General features: G+C 48.3%; 1 protein-coding gene across 5 annotated transcripts in view; it reads left to right on the top strand.

The window, feature by feature from the left end:
- The window catches only part of ralgapa2 (Ral GTPase activating protein catalytic subunit alpha 2), a 92,231-nt gene extending 78,443 nt beyond the window's left edge, over positions 1 to 13,788 (top strand). For 4 of the 5 annotated variants that reach the window (XM_072698748.1, XM_072698744.1, XM_072698746.1 and 1 more), the window contains 2 exons: positions 4,064 to 4,188; positions 11,199 to 13,788. In XM_072698748.1, the coding sequence (XP_072554849.1) occupies positions 4,064 to 4,188; positions 11,199 to 11,353 (280 nt within the window). In that variant the 3' untranslated portion in view covers positions 11,354 to 13,788. Of the gene's footprint in view, positions 1 to 4,063; positions 4,189 to 6,568; positions 6,629 to 11,198 lie in introns of all 5 variants that reach the window. The other variant, XM_072698747.1, reaches the window with a different exon arrangement.
- The last annotated feature ends 2,459 nt before the right edge of the window (positions 13,789 to 16,247 follow it).

Here is a 16,247-nt window from a genome sequence, read left to right as displayed (position 1 = left end):
ACAGATGCGTCGACGAGGCTGCGCGCTAATTTAACAGGCGGCGGGGACGGTCCGCTGATTGGCCCCCGGCAGTGCCGCTCATCACCGGGGTCTTCAGCAGGGAGCAGGCTGAAGGAAGTGGCGGGGGGGGGGGGGTGGTAGTGGTGACTGGGATGGGGGGGAAGGGTGGTGGTGACTGGGAGGGGGGGGGCACCCCAGCTGGAGTCAATATTTGTTCTAGGAATCTCAATAACAACCATGCAAGAGTCATCTGCATTTCTGATAATGGATGGCCATATGGCTGTGTTGACCCAGTGGGATCTGAGTTATTCGCTCTCCCGTTTGCAATCGTTTCCTTTACATCGCACGGCACTCTGTGTCGCCCCCCCCCCCCCCCCCCCCCGTCGCATTGTATGCGTCAAGGAGCGCATAATAAAAATCCTACCTGCTGGAAGCATCTTTCTTGCGGAATAATAGGACCCACTCTGAGTTTGCACATCCTTTCTCTCTTTGTAATACCCTGGTACCCTGGAAGTGACCTGTTATTGTAATGTGACCTAGGTTACCATGGCAGCAGAGCCTGTGATGTTCTTTTCGGTCTTCTGACGGCACTTATAAAATCCAGAGCAAGGAAATAATGAGACTGCGCAGGTCGCTCTCTCCGCAAACTCGGCCCCTCGGAGAAGGTGTTTCGCCTCCTCGAGGGCTGTTTACGCCAGACCTTATTTGCATTTGAAGTCCGTCTGTTTGAAGCCATTTGTATTAAGAGGTTATGTTTTCCCTTCGTTTTAGCTGGCTCACTAATGAAAAGCTCTTGCCTCTTGTTGCAAAATTATACAGTTTTCACTGATACTAATGAATGTGTAATAGATGTGAGTGTTTGTTTTTTTTCTTTTCTTTTCTTTTGTTACACGTGTATTCTGAAGGGCTTACGTAATCGTGTGTCTGTGTGCGAATGGGCTGCCTATGTCCCGGCTCACATGCCTCACCTTTTCCGGCTCACTGTGTCTTGTGTCTTTACCTGGGGTGTGAGTCTCCCCCCTTCTATACTTGGCTCACGGTTTCCAGAATATTCCTTACGCCGTATTTTGTCGGAACATCGATGGGCTGCTCTTTTCTTCTGTGCGAGAGTATGCTGGGGCCTTATACCAAACAGCAGGGGGCGTGTTGGACCCCCAGCCCAATGGTCCTACACCCCCCAGCCCAATGGTCCTCACTTCATGCAAAAGGAGGCCCCAACGAACAGCCCCCCGGGCCCCGCCCCCGTCCCGGCCCCCAGGCTCAGGTGCTCGTCATCCTCGTGTTTTTGTGTCCTCTTTTCAGCGATTCGTCATGCCCTCTCCCCACTGCCCCCTCCTTCCAGCCCCCTGCTGCTCTGGCACGTGCCAGCTTACCGCGGACGGGCCTGTTTGCCAGACGGTCGCTCGGCCTTGACAGCCTGCTGCCGGCAGGGCCGGCGGCTCGCCGTGGCGGGGGCGGAGCCAGGGCAGAGGCGGACCGCCGGGGGGGCCCTTGGCAGCCGCTGAGCGAAGGGGCCCTTAATGAGATGGGAACGGCACCGGCCTGATCCCGCCAGGATTTGGCGCGGGCGGGCGTCTCCTCTCTGGTGGAGTTTGGCAGCCTATTCATTAGGCCGAGTCATCAGGAGTTCAAGCCCGAAGCAGACAAGGGCAAGTGCAGCCAAAAGCAGGCGAACGGGCGGCCGGTGGCCAGAGGCGCAGTCGTAGCTACCCCTCATCAGCCGGGAGATGAAGCGTTGGACCGGACCGAGCCGGGCCGGGCCAGGCAGAGAGGGCCTGTTTAACGCCTGCTTGTCAGTCTGCGGGTGCAGGAAACGGGCATCCGCTTTCTGTGCCACACTTCAAATGTCTGATTATATTTCCTATTATCTCCACTCGATCTGTGTAAAGAATAAATGAGGACGAGCTAAAATAATGTTTTTTTTGTTTCCCTGCTGAAGTTTTCAAGGTGCAAAAGATATTTGCATCATCACACAGTGCAGCCCATAAATGTTTGGACAGTTGACTCATATCCACATATCCAAATGATTTTGGTCCCTTAGAATGAGGGGGATCTATAAAAATGGTTATAATCCCTTTGCAGTTCTCCCAGTATAGCTGTCTGTCGTCTTAAATGAAAGTTGACACTTCAACCCTTAGAACCAGTTGATTTTCGCACCCATTAATCTCAGACTCGTGACGCACAGACATGAATCCCATATCTTAACTTGCAGAACGTTATGCACTATGTGCGGAATGAGGCATATATTTTAAACATTTTCCACCAAAACGCACTCCTAATAATCAATGAAACATCGATGTTATTCACATTGACAGAAAACAGAGCATATTCTCCTCTGCAATGATACACGTACTACAGTTCTGGGGAAAAAATATTTTAGAATTTATCTATTATAGGCCTATAAATAAGGGGATTGAAAAACACTCAAAAATGGTCTGCAGTTCTACTAGACATAAAAACATAACGCAGCATTCTATTTAACAGGAAGAAAATTACTTGATATTTTCATAATTTTTATTTGCAGAAGTTTGTATATGTGTGTTTCAGGTTGAGCTCCGTCAAAGCAGTTGAAACAGAGCGTGCCCTTGGTGTAACTGGAACAGCTCCCACATGTAAACGCAGTGACATGCTACAGCACTGGTTTGCTGTTTGAGGCTGAAATGCAGACTGAAAGTTTCATTCTCGAATTTCACTTTACCAATCATAGCATGTATAGGCTGGAAAACGATCTCAATAAACATCCAGCTGTAGACTGTGTTTATCCCATGTGTTTATCATAAACTAAGACGTGCTTTACTATTTCAGTTTCTTTCAGATGCTATAAAGTAATATATATGTAATGTTTGTGTGTGTGTGTGTATATATATAAATATAAAAAAACCATGCATTGCTGTCTCTCAGGTAACTTCAACAAGGTACTAAATGGATGCAGAATCAAAGATATGGAACCCTTACCTTCCCGCATCGTAAACACTCTAATCTCAACATTTATAAGATTATATTTGTAGTGCCCACAAATGTATATATTAGATGAGACTAAAAATTGAGAAATCTTAATAGGCACCAGTAGTTTTTTCTCATGAAAAGGTTGATATCAAGACTGTGTCAGCATTTGCACATGAAATTATGACATATCTGAGTAGCCCAGAATGTCCGGACAACAAAACCGTGAAGCGTATGTGGCTGACTCATGTACTTGGAGTGTAATAAGCCTAAAATCGAAGGGATAGAAAAGCATTCAAAAATGGACAGGGTTGAAAGGGTTAAAAGCATGGTTTTAGTGTTTTACTTCCTTTAAGTCCTTTGTGATGGTGCACAGAGCCAAAAGAATAAAAAATGTGTCCCTCTGCAGGTCTGTATATTACTGCGTTTGGCCTGTTCGTCGCTGAGCTGGTGCCTCCCCCTCCCTCTCTAAATCAGCCTATGTAAAGCGTTGCCCTTCAGTTCTCCTCGAGTACCAAGCTCACACCTGTAACTCGTTCGTCTCCTTTGTCCCCCTAACTTTTGGCCGCGCTACGTTTGTGGGCCTTTTTACAGGAGCCCCTTGCAGCCGCGGGGACGACGCTCTGACGGCCTTCCAGATTGCCGCCGGCGACGTCCCCAAATTCTAATGGGTTCAATTTTCCCCCGACGGGCCAGGATGGAGCACAATGCAGGGACACCTCCCACACCGAGTGCTGAAAGGCTGTCTCATCCAGGGGGCTTATTTAAGCTTGACAGTAGGGGCAGACATTGTGCTTCTTTCTGGATTATTGTTGACTACCCTTCATTTCCTGCTCTATGAGTGGTGTGATTGTGTAAGGGTGTGTGAGGGGGTCAGGGCAGAGTCCCCCCCCCCCCCCCCCCGCGAACCTGTGCTCAGGCCACCATCTTTGGCGGAGAGCTGCACGCTCCGCCCATCCTTTGTGTTGTCCAGCATCCACACGTCGCTCTGTGAATATGTAGGGCCATCTGCTCATTGTCAATTAATAATTGGATTCATGAAGCTGATTTAAAAGGGGGGGGGGGGGTTGTCAAGGTCTATGCGGAGCCTGTCTTCCTGTCCTTAACTGTGCCCTCCCAGCTACGAAGAGCGCGCTCTTTACCTGGAAGCCATCGTGCAGAACCACAGAGAGGTCATGACCTTTGAGGAGTTTGCCTCTCAGGTCTTCTCCCCCTCCCCAAGCTACTACCCCCTCAGCGGGACAGGTAAGCTCCTCAGCAACCACCGTCTCCCCCCCCCCCGCACAACCTCTCATGTCAGATATTACACACTGTAGTTTCTGTTCACCCTTAACATCTTTATTTCTGTGGTAGTTTAGTGTTTTTCTTTTTAAAAACTTCTCTCTGTGTCAGTGCTTAATAAATACAGCACCAGCGGCCGGGGGAGGGGGGGTCGTGGCTCGTGGGGTGTCACCGGGCCACTCACTTGTGCCGCACCGACCCGAAAGCACATTGGAGCTCGTTTATCGAAAACAGGCAGAAAGAAAGCTTGCCGTTAACAGTAAAGGTGAATCATGCTGCTAGGATACCGACGGGCTGGAATTAGTTGGGGGGGGGGGGCTCATTTATTACCATTTCCCCCCCTCCCCTCCGCCAAACCAACCGGTGAACTACGCTTCTTTGCTCGGCAAACGCAGAAAAAAATCAATTCCGCCGCAGAGGTACCTTAGGCTGGTCTGACTCCTTAACATTCTGCTCAACAAGAAGATGGAGTGGAAAACAAAAATATATCTATGAAAATGAAGAGCTGGGCCTTGCATTACTCCAGTAGATGTGGTATTGAATTTTCTTTTTTCTTTTTTGCAATTTATCAATTTAGTTTCCTGTAATAGAAAAGTTATTTCCATGAATAAGTTTTAGTATTCAGGTGCTGTTGAATACTGTCCCCCTGCCTGCATGCTGACTTATTTAAGGATTCAGAGTAAAACCACCTGACACAGCGATGAAATGAGCAGATGTACAGTGATGTCTGACATCAGCCGCCTTTCAGTGTCGCTGAGCAGAACGCACACAGCGCCATATGGGTGTGGGCTCTGTGCCTGCGTGTGTTCCAGCGCGTGTGTCCACATACGTGCAGGTGTGCGTGTGCCGCTCTCCTCTGTGTGGGGGTGGGTGTGTGTGTGTGTGTGTGTGTGTGTGTGGTGGGGGGGGGGGGGGTGGGGGTGGGTAGGGGTGGGTGTGTGGGTCTCCCGGAGCAGCTTGCAGAAGGCTGGCCAGATAAGCGGGCTGGCAGGGGCTGGGGGGGGGGGTGGGGGCTGGCGGGGGGAGAGGCGCGTGAGGCCTATTTACATAATTATGCCCCTGTTTCGTGGAGAGACATTGAGAAACACTGTGCTGACCTCTACTGACCTTTCATGAACCAGAATACTAAACAGCCCTGGGACAGAAGGAGTGAGGGGAGGGGGGCGGGGGGCTTGTAATTACTAAGAGCTGTGGTATTCATTTCTCTTCGTTATTTCTGTACACAGCACAACAGTGCGCTGGATTCTTTTGTAGCCGGGCTGAGGGAGATAGGCTGACAGGCTGAATAGGCTGCCTTCAGTGTAATTATCTACCAGCCGTGCGTCTTCCAGGCCGGGAATAAACATTTCTCTTTGTTGTTCTTAATTGGAGGATTTGTTTCACAGCAAGATGCACTGGCGCTATATAAAAGTGCTCCGAACGTAATCGAGATTTAATGTAAGCGCCCCCTCTTGGTTCATCCAGATTCACTGCGGATGGCTTTTCATTCGCCCAGACGGAGCATCCCGGGTGAATAGAGCTGGGGACGCGGCGGTCAGGGCCATTGTGCACCGCCCCCGTGTGGAAGGGATCTTGGGGCTTTTGTGTGCCGTGGGTGTGGAGTCAGCTGTCCCACACAAAAGCCTGTTTTGGTGCGGGGCAGAAAAGTGTAGCTTTTTTTTCCCCCCCTTGGGGGAGGGCTGTCGCGTCGCGATTCTCCTCAGTTGAGGTGGCGGTTAGTGAACACGGGTGCGTGGGACACTGGGGGCGGAATCCCCAGGGAGCCTCAGTATATTGGGCGGGAAATGTTTATGTTTTAAATATTGCTGTAAAAGCTTTAGACATTCATGTTTTAAAATTAGTATTATTTAGTATTGTTTATTATCATGTTATACTTGGTATTTTTTAAAAGCACATTATCACAGCACAGTAATTCCTGAGGGGCTTGGAAAATGCTTTAGTGTGAGGATCTGCGTTTCCTTTTAGAGACGCGTAAAGCGGCTTTTTCAAACACAGTAACTAGTGGCGATGCAGCCCTGTGATTTTGCTCCATTTCCCTCCATAATCGGTTAATAATTATTGTAATCTATCGTAATGTAATGAGCGGCTGAGTGATCGGTGGCAAATGAATGTGCAGTTTCTAAGGCCTTAATGTGACTCTAATGTATGTTGCCCATCATGGGGCGTGTGCCAACCCCGCGCCCCGCCAGAACCTCCCCAACGTGGGCCTCTTCATGCCTCCCTGGCGTGTGCTGGCTCTGCCCTCGGACCCGCCCCCCCCCCCGCATCGCCCCGTGCTGCACAATGCGCCGCGTTTGTCCTCGGCCACCCGTTCACCGCCCGCTTAACGTCTCATCCATGACAGCATCCAGGCGCTGGCTGGGAGTGTATTGGGATGCAGAGTACCCTTGGGCCAAGTTCGATTGTAAGACTCTTGCCTGTTTTTTTTCAACTTGGCATGTGCCCTCTCCTCACTCCCACAGCACTACACCCTACCCCACACGTACCGTTAAATCCCTGCATGTGTTCCCTGCCACCTGCCCCGCCCATCAAGTCTGGCCCCGCCCCTCACTGCCCCTCCCCCACTGTTGTGAAGCCCCAAGAATCAGGCATGAGTTAAGTAATGTACTTAAACGCATTCAGCTGTTTGTGGAATTTTTCCTAGTTTTATTTGGTTAAGGACTGCAGTTACTGTTTTGTTGAATTTGTGTTGTTGGGTTTCCCTTATCTTGTGCAATTATATTTTGCATTTTTCATGAAAATCAGACGAGTTGGCGGTCAGGTTCAGAAACTGACGCGCCATAGAAAGGAGCTCAGTGACCATCATCGTTGATCCTCCCGATCACTGTGGTCTGTCCACTTGGGCGTCACCCCAACTGGGCCGCCAATCCTGGCCGTTTCCCCATGGAGGGACACGTACCCCCCTCTGTCCGTCTGCGGTGGCAGGGGGATGATAGAATTACCCAGATTGCCGTGTGTCTCGTAATGGAAGCTGTGGAGAGGTAGGGGCTCTGTGGAATGATTTTAATCAGGCCTGCGCTGTGAGTTCCATCTGGGGCAGCGCAACGCCAGTGACCGAACCCAGCATCAGCTTTCCGCGTGAAACCAGAGCCACCAGCACCGGCTCATTTACACTCCGGTGTCGCGTTTAACTTCACTGAGGTTGTCCGGCACCATGTGCTAATTGCCAGGACACGACGCAGCTGGATGGAACCATCACTGGTGTGGGACACATCTGAGGCCACTAAGAGCTTGTCGGAATAGTAATAGGATTATGTTTTTTCTTTCCTGTTTTGGATATCCATTAACCTTTGGTTGCCAAATGACGCCATGTTGACCTGCAACCATATTGCCAGCAGAGGTCTGTACGGCCGCGGCTTGACATGCGGGCCAATCCAGCGCTGAGATGGGCGATAAAGCCCCGCCTCCCCACGTGGAGGTACCTAGTGGAACGAGGCGATTAGCGCAGTTTTTCTCAGAGGGAGCCCTGCCAGAGCCGACAGCATCCGATCCCTCATTAAGGATTTACTGACCATCTGTGACACGCACTCGCACATGTACCGGACAGCGAGTCACCTGACCACTTCCGGATCTCTGCACGGGCCTCCTGCCTCTCCCACACTGACTGGTCCACATACCAGTACCAGAAAGCCTTGTTTTTTTATGGAATTCATTTCTCTAGTTGACAATATGCTGTATCAGAATGACCTCCAGGGTGTCACTCTCATCATCATCTCTTTGAAATCTTTTCTGAAAACAATTCAGTCTTGTTTATTATTATTTATTTTTTTACAGCAATAACCTCCTGCATGTCACTGGTTTCCTGTAAATCTCCCTTTAAATGTCTGTTTCTCAGAGATCGCTGCATCACCCAGCATTTATTTGCCATTGTTTTCCTGCTCTACATGTCATAAGTTATAGAAATAACTTTTTTTTTTTTTTCCCTTCCTGTGAATTGATTGGTTTTGTGGAGTCAGCTGACCATCACCGTCACTGCCTGATTGCCCCTTCACTGTGTCACGCATCCCCCACCCCGACCATCCTGCGTCTTACATGATGATCTGTTGTGTTTCTTTCCTTTTAGATTAAAAATATGTAAATGGTCTGATTACGGTAATTGATGAAGGTAAGCCCCCCCGTCCGGATGCTTGTGTGGCTCCTGAGGCCAGTCCTCTGCTACCTTAATCATCCTTTCGCCCTCCTCTTTCTTTTTCTACCCCACATCACCCCCCCCCCCCCCCCCCCCGAAACTAACAAGCCTTATTTACTGCCTGCTTTCAAGAATGTACTACTTTGTGGGTTTAGCAAGGCAGATAATTGAAAGTGAAGCTCTTGTCGAAACAAGTATGGCGACAATTAACACCTAAGTAGAAGCATGAGCAGTGCTGGTGCGCTAATGGTCTTCACCGCATGTCTCGACTTTAGCTGAAAAGCGTTCTTTTTTTTCTTTTTTCTTTTTTTTTTTATCCGTTACTCCCCTCTATCCAACCCCCCGCCCCCCCCTCGGCCTGCCTGTTAGCCTTCGGCAGAATCTGACACTAACACCTGCCATACTGGAAAATGTCTTTGTCATTCGGCCTTTTGTTTGAACTGCTGTCGGGAGCCAATGGGAATAAAGTCTATTTACTTTCGTCCCTCTCTGGAGCGCAGGGCACAGCAGTCGGGAAACGGCAGAGATAAGGCGCGGCGGCACGTGCCGTTCTGGGCCGCCCCGGCCGGCTCTGCATAATCAGCGTTTTTGGGATGGGGGGGGGGGGGGGTGTAAGTGGGGACAGCTGGGGGGGAGGGAGGCTAGACAAAAGGAGAGAAAGCTGTGAGGCAGGGACCTGGAGGAGCGTGGGTGGGGCCCTCCGTCCGCACGCCAGGTGTGACCAACCCTGGGTAGCGGGGGTGGGGGGGGGGCGATAAAGGGGAGTTAGGCAGTGAGTGCAGAGGGCAGATTGGTGGGCTCTCGTCGACCCTGTAAATGTCGACCCAAACGGTCGATCTTACTCACTGCATGGAAGCAAGAACAAGCAAGGAAAATGTGCAACAAACGAACAAGAACATCCTTCAGTGTTTCTCATGGACTGTGACTTTCCCTGTTGTTAAGGGCAACAGTTGAATGGTTCAGTCCTTTTCCCTTTAACCCGACGGCTTATAAATGATGCCGTTTTCATGGGCCCCTTTTATATCTGATCTCTGAATATATCTGCTGAAAAATGGTTTGAAATGAAGACTCTTAGCTTTCAGAAAAGCTTGAAGTGCTTTTCACTGTTCCTCCCCAATGCGATCCCCCCCCCACCCCCATTACAATTTAAATGTGCATATATGCAGTTATTTATCCCCAGTCTGGATAAATTGCCGTTTGGTCACCTCCCCGTTGACCTTGATCGCTAGGCCATATGGCACCAAACCGAAGCTGGGCATTTAGCGGAGCCTGCATAGCTAATAAGCAGAGACCCCTCCCCACGCTGAAGGCACTGGTCCATGCCACTGTCATTCAGAAGAAGCTCCTCCTCCTGGTTAATGAGGGCTGCTAGTTCAGGGAAGCAGAATATAAACTCTTTTGAAAGATATTTTCTATTTCTGCTGCTTTATTGTTTTCTTTGAGTGAGGGTCAGTTTTGGCACGAGCTAATGGGAACCAAAATCAGCCAGTGTGTGTAATACTGCAATTCGGGTGCCGGAGACGGTTCTTGTGCTGTCCTGCGATCTGCATGCTGCCTTATGGGGGTTTGCTGTCTCTTGGGGGGGGGGGGGGGGCTGGCTCTGGGTTGCATGGATCTGCTGCTGGGGTGCTGAGGGGTGGGGTGGTGGCGGTTAGGCTTAGCATCTGAGCTAGGGCGGTGTTATAAGGGACCCCTCCCCCTGGGAGGGCTGAGAGGCTTGCTGCATGGGGAAGGTGTGTCGGTGGATGGGCTCTGGGGGGGTTTCCGCTGATGAGCCGTGGAATTCCAGAGGGACGACCTGCAGAAGGCCTGCGGCTCAGCTCCCGTCCGAAGCCGGCTGCCATTTTCAAAGAAAAAGAGGGAAAAAAAACAGCCCACCGTCACAGCCACAGTTGAAGGGATCCATCCCTTGCCCCCTCCTCCCCCCACCCTCAAGTGGAAGTCAGCAATGCTTGTGTCCACTCCGCTGAGTGTGTTACTCTGACCATCTGCTGTTCCTTTTAGCTGCAGGAACTTGAGACGCTTGGGGGTTGGTGGGGGGGGGATAGGAAGGAGAAGAAGGCAGCCAGATGCTGTAGTGACAAAGAAGAGAGCTTGTTAAGATGGCTGGGAGGGGCTGGGACCCAACTTGGCAATGAGCCCCCCCCCCCCGCACACACTTATCACAGCTTGCTGTCTGTAATCTTCAGCGATGTTTGACAAAACGTGCACTTGACCTGCATCATGTCGTCAGAGTTTATGAATCAGGGCCTCTTATTTTCCTTTTCGCCTTGGGCCTAATTGCAGCACAAGCAGATTGAGTTTGAATGAGATGTTTTTCCTTGGCACGGGCCCCGCTCCTCTATTCCTCCTCTGTACCTCCTCCCCGCTCCTCTATTCCTCCTCCGTACCTCCTCCCCGCTCCTCTATTCCTCCTCCGTACCTCCTCCCCGCTCCTCTATTCCTCCTCCGTACCTCCTCCCCGCTCCTCTATTCCTCCACTGTACCTCCTTCCTGCTCCTTAAATGCCTGCACAGGTATGTCGCAGGATGCGATAGAGGGCAGGTCTGCCCGCGATGTTCTGCCGCATGTTTAAATTGGTTCAGAGAGGGCCAAAGATTACACTGTGCCTCCGGACATTCAGTACAGGATGGCGATCAGACTGCAGGGTCACATCACCTGTTCTGTCCCAGTAACAGGAGTCAGATTCAGATTTCAGGGTCTGATAAGGTTATTGGAGCTTGTACCTGAATAACAGGGTGAAATATATCATGCGGAGGGGGGGGTGGGGACAGACCACTGTGATCATGGCATCCCTCCACACACATCCCGTTCGGGCTGACAACACGTCTCTCCCCATCTCCAGGGTCCCTCAGTGGCAGCACCAGTGCCGAGCTCAGCGTTGCCGTAGGAACGGACTGCACGGACCAGGTCTCCCCGACCATGCCACGTGCTGCAAAGAACAGAGTTTCCGGAAAACTCCGCCGCTCCGCCAGCGCCATAAGCAAATCGTCCAACTGAGTGTCTCCTTCGGAAACTGCTCGCCCGTTTTCCTTTGCGGCCACTTCTGTTTGACCCTCTCACCACCACGGCCGCAGTGTTCGCACTCGTTTGCCGTTTCGCAAACGTCGACAAACGATTCCCACACTTAACTTATATTTTAAACTTTATAATGCATTTCCATGTGTCTTTATGTCTTAATTTGGTAACTGTGCAGCTGTGAGACTTTTTGATTTTTCATTTGGTAAAGTCTGGAATGCACAAGTTCAGTCCCATTAACACGGAAAACACGAGAACCTCAACAGTACAAGCGTGACGTTACTGAAGGTAGTGAGACTATGAAGGCCTGTAATAATTACAGCTTAGTTTGATATCCATAATTGTAAAAATGGTGACAGTGGGACTTGAAGTCATTCCCATTGTGCAGCTGCTAGCGCAGGTCGCTAACGGGCGGCCCGGTGGGGGGGGGGGGGGGGGGGGACACTAACACGTTCTGCTTGTACAGCAAGCTGGGGCAGGTGGGACATTAGCCATCTCATCTCATCCCTTGGCATTTCAGATTGGCGCAGGTAGGTGAACTGGTAAAACACTGGTACTTTTAGAGAAGCTATTAGGACCTTCATTGGCTGTTATGTATCTTAATTTGTGGAAGAAATGCTAATGTCAACCAGATCAGGACTGTTTTCTTCTTTTTTTATCATTTAAATATCTGTACTTTTGTTCTTAAATAATACGGCACCTTCTTCATACCCATTCTCCAACACTAACTGTCCATTGTTGCTTTTGAGCGGTGGTTGTTGTACCTACCCTAAGGAGATAGTATCGCTGAAGACAACTTGGGGGGGGGGGGGGGTACTTGTGTTCCTGGGTCACCTTCCCCAGCAGTGGTGCTGAATTCTGCATAAACTGTAAGGTGTGCAGAAGTGTGAGCTAAACTATGGTGAATAATACGATTTCTTTTTTCCCGTATTTCAGTAATTTAGATTCTCCTCTCCTTGATTTTATGCAACTGCTGGAACGAAGAGTGTAGGATACTTTACCCATGGTTTGAAACTTGTAATTGAATAAGTTTGATATGCGTGATGTTTAAACTGTTCCCATTATTTGTTCTGTGAAGCTACATTTATGACATTCCTACAGATTTCTTTTGCACTTATTTTTCCTCTGGTAACATAGAATTGAATGTTTCCGTTTGTTCTCGGATGTAAAAACGCTTTAATTTAATTTTATACATGTCTGTATATTTTCCTGTGTACATACTTGTGTGAGAGGCGACTTTTACGAGCGCGTTCCGTGCCAGCAGAGGCTCAGGTGAAGCCGAACTCCATGCACTGGTGCGTGTTTAACGCCGAGTCCGCAGCGGAGGCCCACGGGCCTCGTGTAACACTCGTCTCCCCCCGGCGGGCCGGCACACATGCGTCATCGAGGTTTTTATTAATTTTTTTGTCTTTTTTAACTGGAAGAGTCCAAGCATCCACACTTAACAGCAGAGATGATCGATTGGCAGGTCTGGGGGGGGGGTGGTCTCACTGTAGTCATGACACTGAGGGATGCCAGGTTGTGAAGATGTGAATTTAGCTAGCAGACTCCCCCCCCCCAACCTATCCTGATTCTGTTCCCTCTGACTGAAGATGGCGGATGCTGCAGCTCCTTGCTTTTCTGTGTAGTTAGCCTCCTTGGGGCTAGGTGGCGCTGCAGGACCATGCTCTCGGTGACTGTCAGCCTGGCTTGGTTTTGCTCCCGCAGCGGGCGCCCCCCACCCGCCACTCCACACCTGGGATTAAGCTGGCGGGGAGGCCAGGTGTTACACACGCTGCTGGCTTCAACGAATCTGCAACACTGTTCCGTTGCACTACTCTGCCTTAGCCGGACTTTTTTTTTTTTTTCCTCAAGCACTGATAAAGAAGATAGGACACATGATCTGAGGACAGCTCTCAGAAAAGAAGTTAATTGTGTGTATTGAAGAATGTATGCAAAGAATAATAATAATGGCCTTGATCAGATCGATTCCTTCACCTGCACTGCAAACACAACCTATCTTGGCCACAGCGAGACATTTATGTAGCAACAGTAGATGCAAACTAAGAAACAAGACTATTAAGGCAGATGTTTCTGTCATGAAGGGATTTTCACTTAATTAACAGCTGGGTGTAAGTCATTGATGTGATCTGGGCCGAACTCGTATCTTACTCAGTCTGGTCAGCGTGTGATGCTACATAGCTAGTGTTAATTCTAGATTTCGGATAGGAAACCAGCGCATGGTTTCATTGTGAGGGTTCTTACTGATAAATATAAATATATAAATGCCTGTAATATAATCTTTGTAAACAGAAGAAAAAAAGCTTGAAAATTCATCTTTAATTGTTAACATATCAAATTGTTTTTAATGATAAAGTCATGTTATCTTTATTAGAAATGTGAAAAATGAAAACATTTCATTAAATTGATTTGGAAAATCTGTTTTAATGCTTGTTTTGTTCCCACGCTCCACATAATTGCTCACTTTCTTTTCTTTTCTGGTTTCTTCTTTTGGGTATTTTATTCTAAATTGGCATTCATCAACTGTTTAACATTTTGGAATAATTATTATTATTTTTGTTGGGTTTTTTTTGAGCTGATGGTCTAAGTGCCGAAAAAAATCACCTTGTTTTCACTCAACTCACTTGTGAGGGAATTCTTTTCAGATGTCATTGCTCGACAGACCTGACAGACGACTTTGGGGTGACACGTTGCGAAGTTGCCCCGGCGTGGGCTGGTGACTTGGGGGGGGGGCAGCTGCAGTAACCTGACCCCCCTTCCATCTGTCGCTCCTGCTGTGGTCTGCTGTATCGGGCGAGGCAGCGAATAATGGCCCCGTCCTGGCTTTACAGGTGCAAAGTCTGTCTTCGCGGGCGCGATGATTGTTTAAGGCCAGAAAACAAGTGATCCGGCGCCTCGCCGCACCTGCAAAGCCCGTAAGACCAGCCATCCGATTTGGCGCCGTCGATAGAAACGATTACAAGACAAGTATCCTCATCGGTAAATTTCCATTCGTCAGTTTAAAGAAAAGATTTTCTGTACTAGCGCAGTTAAAATAGTGAGAGTGTGAATTTATCAGATTACATCCACCGAAATGCAGATAAAATCGGCAGATTCAGTAGTTGCGGCCCCCCCTAAGCGCTTTGCCGTTTCTCCTTCTAGCTCCCTGATCTCACCTGCAGCGCCTCCTCTCCGGGCAGGGAGACGTTAGACCATCGCCCTCGCAGAGGTGTCCGCACCCTCCGGGGGGGTCTGTTCTTCCAAAGACCTGAAGCATCAGGTTGCGTCATGTTCCTCCGTTAATCGGAAATCTTAATCCAAGGCGCGGTAGTCCTTGACACAAACAAAATGCTCCACGTTTTATCTGATAAAAGGAATCTTTAAGAAAACAGAAGCATGGTTTTTATCTTCTTCCACTCAAAAGTGGGTTTTTAAAATGTGAGAATTGAGTTCCAGCCAGACTGATAATATCGTTCTGGGGTGACTTTCCCGAAACCGCATTAACGCCACGTCCTTCATATGTTCCGTCTTTTAACATAGAACGTATCATTAATGCGGCTTCGGGAAACCCTTTGGTTTTGGCTAAAGAAAGTTAACGTTCAGCACCTCCAGTGTTGCCCTGCTTGTTTGGATTGATAAGATAAACCTTTAAAATAAAAACTATATGTAGTCTCAGTTAAGAAGTGAGCCTCTTGTTATGTAATAAGCCTTATTCACAGATCGTACACACCAACATAAGTAAAATTAAAGTAAATATTAAGACGTAAGTGTTATAAAATAGAAAAACGATAAAATAGAATCTAAAATCGCTAAAGTGCCATGTAACTACTACGTTCATTAAAATAATAACGGATTAAATGCAAATTCTAAGTGGAGGATGCACAGGTGTGTCTTCAGAAGGTAGCGGAGGCATAAATGGCGCCTTCATCCAGTGTATAAGAAACTCATCTATCATTTTAACGAGTATTTGAAGTCAAACTTTCAAGAATCTGTTTTGTGGCATTTTTTTTTTGTTAGCCTAAAGTTCTCTAAACAGGTTTGTACAGACGTATGCACCGGTGTGGATGCAGTTAAATTTAATTAAAATACCAAAAAGACAAAAATAACTGCTGAGCATATTCACGTTTTGGTAACTGAAAACAGACACGTCACACGTATAACAGAATTAACAACCATTTTTTGACAGTTGTTTTTCTCAAATGCCACATCTTCACGTGAGTTGTAAGGTTATTGAAATGTACGACATATGCATAAATGAGCTACTTAAATGCCTCCACAATAAATTGCGTTAGGTTTTAAGCAGTGGTTTAACTATTTATGTACAGGGCCGTTCTATAAATGTTAAATAATTTAACTTTTTAAAGAGACCATTATGATACGATTGACTGAGGACCACAATACTCTCATCAATAGTATCTTTCAGTGGCTAAATTCAATGCGATCAATTCAAATAGATACCAAGATATACTAAAGGTGCTAGAACTAGTTGGGGGGGGGGACGCGATTTAAGCGCGTTAGTCTATGCCACCCCTTTTAAATCGTGCCAATACGGTCGTAAAGCAAATCGAGGTCACCTCAGTACAATCCCGTGGCGCGGCACATTGTTGCAGGATTGAATCAAGGGCAGAGTGTGCCGTTAATAATCGAAAATCGAAGTCTCAAGTCACTTCAAGCAGAGACAAATGTCTGGAAAACACAGAGGTGATCACTTTGTAGAGTGATTATCGTGCATGGGTCGCCAAGGCATTTGTTTCCTTTCGAGGTAATCTGGAGTTCGCTCTACCTTGTTAAACTGCAGGAAATGGGATTTCCCCCCCATATGTGAAATAGAATTGACTTAAAGACATACATTTTTTATTTTAATTTTAGTTGATTTTCCTACACATGCATTGCACAC

Source organism: Paramormyrops kingsleyae, chromosome 14, assembly GCF_048594095.1.
Source record: "Paramormyrops kingsleyae isolate MSU_618 chromosome 14, PKINGS_0.4, whole genome shotgun sequence".
Classification (NCBI taxonomy): Eukaryota; Metazoa; Chordata; class Actinopteri; order Osteoglossiformes; family Mormyridae; genus Paramormyrops; species Paramormyrops kingsleyae.
This window is presented reverse-complemented; position numbering and strand designations above follow the sequence as displayed.